General features: G+C 35.5%; 1 protein-coding gene across 1 annotated transcript; it reads left to right on the forward strand.

The window, feature by feature from the left end:
- Nucleotides 1-282: 282 nt before the first annotated feature.
- On the forward strand, nucleotides 283-7,437 carry LOC114251181 (uncharacterized). The gene has a single exon (XM_028185366.2). It carries the CDS (start codon nucleotides 878-880, stop codon nucleotides 6,323-6,325), a length of 5,448 nt encoding a protein of 1,815 aa, XP_028041167.2. The 5' UTR covers nucleotides 283-877; the 3' UTR covers nucleotides 6,326-7,437.
- Nucleotides 7,438-8,634: the final 1,197 nt, after the last annotated feature.

Below are 8,634 nucleotides of genomic sequence, written 5' to 3' on the forward strand. Positions count from 1 at the left end.
ATAGGTAATATATTGTAATTACATCACGTGTATTGTTTTTACTAACCTTTATGTAAAAGCTTCAATATTGACAGCTCTCTTTCAAATGAGAGAAATTACACTTTCAATCCCTACTTTTTAACTCTCAAAGAAAATATTCCTAGAAGTGAAATTTTGAAAAACAGCAACAAAAGTTTACGCATAAACGATAATATGTTTATTTTTTAACAAGTAGCGGAAATACGACGTTTCGTATTTTAAAATGACAGTGTCGAAATGTTGTAGCGATGGCTCTATAGGTTGATACTCTCTTATTATACATTAAGGTTAATCCTATGGGTTAATCACTTTAGATTTGAATTATTTCGGTGATCATGTCTCCTGCCGTTTGACATTCTTTTTCCTCCACTTGACCATAGATAATGTTTAAACACCTTCGCCACTCGATTTAATTTGACGTCACTATCGATACTAACTGCACTACCATAATCTGACAATTGACAGTTCAAATTGAAAAAGTTACCGAATTCAAACGGTTTTCAATCCGGTATGTTTGTGTGCTGCTTCTATGTATACTGATCGTTATTTTTTGGCAAGATTCCCTCTGGGCGCGCTTCTTATATAAAATGGACTACGTACAGCGTACAACACAAAAAGGATAAAAATAGAATACGAATGCGAGTTTCAGTTCAGTGCTCGGACATTTTTGTTTTCTAATGACATACTTACCGAACCGTTTATTTTACGAAATAGAAATCAGTGAAATTATTTGAAAAATATTTGATGTTAGTGTTGGATTGAATATTTACTTGTGTCTTCAGATCGTGACGTGTCGAGCAGAGCAGAGAGTCTTAAAAACGCTACAATCAACCGTTGTGTGTTTAGTGATATATAAAAAATGGCAAATCGCGTTGAACCGATGGATATAGACAGTTTAGAGAGTGATTTTGATAATAAAGAGAATACATATCACAATAATGTATTACCATGTACAGAGAAAGGATACGAGGAGTTGGATGTGTCAGAACTCAACATGAAACTGAGGTATTCTATAACCCCAGCCGCATCACCTATGTCGAGGAGCTTTACTAACTATACTAGCAATAGAAGCCTTGATAATGATGATTCACTAAATTATTCCAGCAATGAAAATAATTTGACTCGATCTTTAAATTCTAATATATCAAAGAATGAAAATGTGGTAAAATCTCTTAAAACGTTGCCTCTCCAGTCACTTCCCACTGACCAAGTAGATCGAATAACAATTTTACAACAGTTGGATTGTGTTGAGTTGACGGGTGATCCTCATGATATCACTGTAACTGTTAGTAAAACAAACGATGATGAAAACATATCACTAGCAAGTTCATCGTCTTCAGCATTACATAGTCCTGATGGAACAACACCAACAAAAGAACCCGAAAAAAATGAGAATGAATCTCCAATAATGCGAGGTCTCAAGAGCGTACTTAATATTTTTCGTTCCTCACAAAGCCCTATACCCCCGGGAGATAATGATGTGGGATCAAATCAAATTTCACCTAGACTAGAAGAATGTTCAACACCTAAAACTGAAGAGACAACTGACAAGACAGCCTCTGCGTCCACTCCTATCGTAGCTCATAGAAATAAAGATTTAAATATATCCAACAGGAACAGTCCATACAAAGAAAGTGTCACATTTAATGAAGACCTTGAAAAAGAATTACTATGGAAAGACGAAACAACAATATTGTTCAGTCAAGAAAAGATTCCCGTACACAAATTGTTTTTAACTAAAACAACTGAGAGTCAGTTGAAAAATGTAACTGAAACACATAATCAAAATCTAAATAAAACGGTTGAGTATATGGATATGTCGTTCAATGATATGCTGGAAGACAAAACTCTAACGGAATCTGAGAATATTAAAAATGAAAGCAGCACTGTCGAATCGGATAGTGAATTTGTAGATTGTGAGACGACATTTACGAAAGATGAAAACCAAAAAGAAAAAAATAATTTTACTGAAGAACATATGCTAAATGAAGTTGTCAACATCTGTGGGACTGACGTTCTTGACAGCTCTGTTATAGAACGAAAACCAGCTCCTGACGAAAGACATCAGAGCAATCTTTTAAATGAAATAAATATTACTGAAAATTCTATTGAACAGCACTTAAATCACGAAAATGTAGTTCAAATAACACAAATAGGGAGTAAGTTAATTTGCCCAAAAGATTTACAGGATACAATAGCAGTAGATAATATTGCTACAAGTGAAAATCTAGAACACAACTTAGAATTTGAACTAACACAAGATATTTGTATGGATTATGATAAAGCGTATGCAAATAATGAAACCATTTGTGTAGAAGCAGTTGTAGAACAGAATGGAACACAGATTAAAATAAACGAACAAGTAAATAGAACAGAACATACCCAAGAAAAAGAGTCTACTTCATGTGAGAAAGAAAGTCAATTACATAAGGAAAGTTCTAGTACAGTAACAGATCTTCCAAATGTTAATGTTACTTGTTTGGGTAATGAAGTAGTGGATGTAATAAATATTGAGGAAAAAATTAAATTACCATGTAAAAGTGAAACATCTAGTCTATTTCAAATGCTAAAAACAATGCAGGAGACTGATTTTGTAGAAAAAGAATGTGATGATATTAAAGAAAAGAAAATTCTCTTGGACGAAAGTAATACCATGAATGAGGAAAGTGGCTTTGATTCTTTAGAAAATATCACACCAAAAAATAATGTTTCGACTCCAGTACACGAGTTAAACGAAGAGAAACCTTATGTCTGTGTCACTCCAGAGAACTACATATTAGTTAAAACGCCTGGGGCTCCACTTCCTCGATTACCTTCAGACGTACCTTTGCCTGATGAAGATGAAATTGAAAATGACATCACAAAATGTTCAAGATTTCCTAGACCACGTATTGCGGAACTTGATATAATTGATGATATTGAAACAATCCAATCTGAAGCCATGGCTTTAATTGATAATGTTGTTAATGAGAAAGCATTGTTTTTCCTACAAGAATTTGGAAATAATTTAGATTGTGATATTACTACTTTAGATATTCACTGTGAGAAAAATTTACAAAGCGATGTAAATACTGAAGAACTTAAATTGAATAACATAACAATTAATCAGAAAGCTGAAATGGATAGTACTGTGAAGGAGGAGCAGAATATAAGTGAACAAGATAATATTGAAGGACATCTTGCCGATGTCGTAGAAACAGCACAAACTCCACAAGTACTACCTGATTTATTGAATGAGACTGCAACCGTTGTGGAAGCAGAGAATTGTAACCAAGAAATTTTGGCTTTATCAGCAAATGAAATAGCTGATCTTGATGTCACATCCAATGAAGAACAACAGGTCACAAATGAAAATCGAACTAAATTAGACATCACACCTTTTGAAGCTGAGAGTTTTCCAGAAAAACTAAAAGATGAATCTATGTTAGTGAAATACCGAGACCAAAACAATGCAATATACAATGAAAATTCCGACAAAAATCATGAAATAAGTGAACTCACTCTTGTTAATGATAAAATTACGAAACCGATTGATACAATTGAAGCAATGCACGATATTAATATTGTTAACGAAGAAATTAAAAGTATGACTGGTGCAATAAGTGCTCTAGAAGAAATACCTAATGCTAATAGTGTTAGTTCAGAAGTAAAAAGTACGACTGATTCAGCTTGTATGACTGAATCTCAAATAGAGCATAAGCAAAATGTTACACTTTTAAACAAAACATTACTTGCTGAGGAGGAAATACACAATGGTAAAAATACGCAATTAACAGAATCTTCATTAAAACTAGAAATTGACATAGATAGTAAAATGGCTTTAAATGACAACATTTCTACAATAAACTTAAACAAAACTCAAGATTTGGAACTCGGAATGACCAGTGTTAAGACAACTGATGATAATACAGAAATTCCAGAAGTAAAGGAAGGCCTAGTTGATGCTCAAAAAGAAACAGATAACATACAAGGTGAAGTAATGGATGATGAGCTAATAACATCTGAAAACAATAGTCCGTATGTATCTGTAGACTTAGACAAGGTATCCCAAGGTATGCAAAATGATACAATAGAAAATTTGCCAATAGCGAATTCTCCACCTATCTCTTCTAAAGGATACAACTTCAATTTTGATGACATGGAAGATCCGTTCTCTACGAAGACCAATATTCGAGTATCACCTGTACCAGAAACACCAATTCAAAGTGTAGATAGTAAAACAGATGATAAAAAAATTATTGAACCATTTAAGAAAAGCAATCAGAATAAACGTAAATCGTATTTAGACAGAAAAAGATCTAATTTGAAAAGAAATAGTAAAGCATTTTCGGAGTCATCAATGGATCGTATATCTGATAATATCACTGATCAAAAAGAAATCGAATCAATTTCTCAAATACATTCGTTAGATGTAAATAAAGTCACAAAAGAACTAAATAAAATTCCTAACACAGTTGATGATGAATCAAATCAAACTATAATTAGTGTGGAAACTGTCGTTAAAATTGAAATTCAATCGGAAACCAAAAGCAACGAAGAAAAACCTAAAGACGATGAAATACTTGAAACGAAAAATGAATCTGCTGAACAATGCTATTCTGATGGTTTGAAATCTAGAAACGTTTTCAACTTACCCGAAATTGATGACATGAATTTTAACCCTTTCGTTACAAAATCAAAGATGTGTCAATCGCCACTACCAGTGCATGATGAGAATCCTTTTGCCACGAGAAGTAAAATCCAATCTTCTCCAGATTCATCATTGATGATGCAGCAAGACATTGCTGTGGAAAATGTTGAAATCGCAGAATCTAAACTTGATGGTACCCATTTGATAAGGGAAAAAGACTCTGTAGACAAAATGGAAACAGAGGCAATGGAAAAAGACACTTCAGTAAACATAAGTGTTTCGACTTCATCGAAATCAAATGATGATAGTGCTATAACTACAGAAATACATACAGAAGATGAAGACACCATTGAAGGCCCCTTCCTTGAACTCGAAGACGATAATGATGCCAATGCTACTGTGGACCATAAAAGAACAGACATGATGAACTTTAGTGACGCACCGGCAGCAGAGAATGATGAAAATGCTGAAGGTGAATTGTTCATTGATGCGGAAGCCTTTGAGTTCCTCCTCAATCAAAACAAGACGAATGTTGTAGCCGATAGTGGCAAAGAAAGCCTTTTCTTAAAGTTTGATCCTCTGTTCGCTAAACGGATGTCTACAGAAAGTATGGCGGCTGCTCTGCAGAAAATACAACAGAGGCAAAGCACTCCTACTAAAAATATAAACACACAAGAAAACTTTACTAATGATGCAGGACCTTCTACCCTCAATGTTACCTTTGAAACGGACTACCATAGCATCACGGGCGACGACCTAAACGTGACTGTTACCAAACCAATGATGGTAGTAACTCCGGCTGTGAACCCCGCGTCTACAAGAAAGTCCACGACCCCTACCAGATCGAACAGACGTTCTATTACATTCACGTCTCCCGCCATGGCCGTTATTGATAGACTTCTCTCTCTTAGTGGCAATAATACTGTCCTCGAACCGGAGCCGACTCAGTTCAGTCCAGAACAATACGAAGCGGACTTAGCACTGACCCAACTTCGCGAAATTTTAGCAGAAAAAGAGACGCACGTTTACAATTTAAGATCGGAGAGCAAAGAGCTTAAAGAGAGATTGACGAATCTAGAATCCCAAATGAAAGTTCTAGAAACAGAAGGACAGCAACGGTTGCAAAAGATAAACGATTTGAACGAAAAACTCGCCGAAAAGACTAAAATTAATAAGAGCATGGCGGCAGTCGTTGAAGAATATGAAAGAACGATTGCGAGCCTGATAGCGGATACGGAACAAGACAAGAAACGACACGCAGAAGAACGCATAGCTTTGATTAACGAGAGGGACGAGCAGACTGCTCACCTGGCCAGCATGGAGGTCTCATTCAACGATCTACACAGCAAATACGAAAAAAGTAAACAAGTTATATTGAGTTATAAAGCGAACGAAGAAAAATACAAGAACTCACTGAAAGAAATGGAAGAAAACGTCACGAAAATGCATAAAAATTATGAATTGCTAAAACAGCATGCGACCTCGAAACTAAATCACGCTAATGACGAATTGCAGAGGCTAAACAGATCTCACGAGGCGGAGGTGGTCAAACTAAACGCTATGATCAAACGCAAGGAGCTTCATATTACGTCGCTGGAGGAGACCTTAGCTCAGAAAACTAAGGCGAACGAGGAACTGACCGCGATATGCGACGAACTCATAAACAAAGTCGGCTGAACTAATTTTAGACGAACATAAAAACATATTGTTGTTTTTTTATTGCGTGTCTGTGATTCGAGCTCTTGTTTCGGTCGCTTGTGGGCTTATCGTTTGTGATAAGTCGCATTAAGTTTACGTTTACCCTTCGCCAAGTTTCGTGCCAAAATATTACGTAACTCGCGGCTCTCGTGTAGCGCCAAGACTGTCTAGTGTGATACGAAATTACAATTGATTTTTGATATAATTTTTTTTCCATAAAACACTGTGATCTTGTCAACAATTATGTGCCTTTTAGAGTGTAAAACATTCAATAATTCTAAACGAGAAATGCACTGTTTGTATTATGCTGGACATAACTAAACAGTGTTTCTAAAAAAAAAAGATGATGAAGTGAATAGTCTGAATTACTTGTCAATTGAAACTTTAAATCTCGTAAAATTTTACATTGTTAAATAATTATGTAGAATCTTATTGGATATATTTGTACCTATAGAGAATAGAAAAATGTGTAAAATAAATATATAGATATCCTTAAAAGTTGTTATTCACAGAGATTACTTATTTTATGTATCTCTAAAAACAATGAAAACGATAGTAATTGGAGCTTTAAAAATGCGTAGCCATGTTTTTGGAAATGAACAACGAATTGTCGATATCTGTCTCGTTATAATAACTCGCGTTAAGATTAGTGTAAGATTGTAATTAATAAATTTACATTTTTAGTCTCGCAAAATTGTTCTAATTCATTTTAAATTTAAAGTATACCACATAAATCCCTAACCACCCATGAACTTGCATTATACTATAAACCAATAAGGATTAAGGATTCCTTGCAAGTTTCATCATTCATGCGCATGTCCAATCATTTTGTAATCTGTACTCGATGTAATGTCGCTAAAAATATTAAAATGCGTACAGAAAAGTAAGTCAGATAAAAACGCTGTAAAATTCTGTTAAACAAATTTAACTTTAGATTAATGTTAGTACATAGTTTAATAGTTGTAATAAATTAGTCACACTGTTTTCTTTCCTAAGCACGAGTTGGCACGGTTTGTATGTGCCAATTATTTTTGTATGATATTGAAATTTGACATTATTTTTAGTTGAATAAAGTTATTGACCTATTTGTATGTTAGTGTTTTAATTTTCTTGCCGTGTACCTTAGTTCTGTTTAATCTAGTTTTAAAACAAAAGTATATGTGTGAAGCAAAAAAATATGCACAGAAAGCCTTTGCTGTGCTTTATTTTGAAATAAAAGTAGCTTCAGGAAGTTCAGGTCACATTTATATGTCATATTTATGGTCATATTTGATTGATAATTAGACACATTTACATTCGCTGAAGGTCACGAAGAAATTCAATCTCGCAGATGAAGGAGCGGCCTTTTTTTCCTATCTAAGCTGATAGCCTTGAGAGGCTATTTCAGCGTAACCTTAACTAGTAGGTGAGCTCACGGGGCTCAAACCGGAGTGATGCTAACACTGACCCTAGCAAGAGCAGTGCTTCGCTTATTCTTCCACCGGATCGGAAACGCGACCCACTGAGAAGCTCCGGCGAGAAACGCAGCGGGCTGTGTCTATGGGTTAATTCGGTGACTGGTGCTTTTGGTAACTAAAAGCACCGTTAATAGATCGGGAGAATCCGTAATGACGTGTTTTGGGTGACGTCGACTGATTACCATTCGGTGTAGATACAGGATCGGGTATGTAGTTTCCAGCGGCCACGACAAGAGGGTTCTCATGTCGTGCCGCCTTCTCAAAGTGGCGCAATGATGCCGACTGTAGATACTTACTGACTGATCAAGTTCCAGGTCATCATGCAGATTGAGCGGCCTAAATGCAAATTTATGTATATAAAAACATCGGCAATAAGCACATGTGCTTTTATGAACACATTTCATGTTACGATATGACGAAAGATATCAAAATCGTGCACTTTTTATATTATGGGCGTAATGAGGAACAATACTAAAAAGTAAATAATTTTAAACCATTTTACTTATTCAGCTTAATAATATTCGAAAGTATATAATTGTCCCATGGAAATAATAAATAAGTAGAAGGAAAACGTCCTAGAGGCCGGAGCCCCAAACGTTGGTCCGACCAAATCTCCGAGCAAACCAGCGGACCACTTAGTGCTGCACTACACCAGGCAACTGACCGGAACCGATGGAGGCTGACAGTCGACAAGCTAAAACGAAGTCACGATCCTCAGCAATGAGGGAGCGATGGAGAAGAAGAAGAAGATATAATTGTCCCAAATGAATAGAAAAAAAACGTAGGTATAATAACCGGCAAACTTCTTGAGCATTTGTCGACGTAGTGGGG

The sequence above is a fragment of the Bombyx mandarina genome, chromosome 25 (genome assembly GCF_030267445.1).
Source record: "Bombyx mandarina strain Sakado chromosome 25, ASM3026744v2".
NCBI lineage: Eukaryota > Metazoa > Arthropoda > Insecta > Lepidoptera > Bombycidae > Bombyx > Bombyx mandarina.

Bases quoted from the DNA above. Each gene is read 5' to 3' on its own strand.
- LOC114251181 (XM_028185366.2), top strand. From the start codon at position 878: ATGGCAAATCGCGTTGAACCGATGGATATAGACAGTTTAGAGAGTGAT.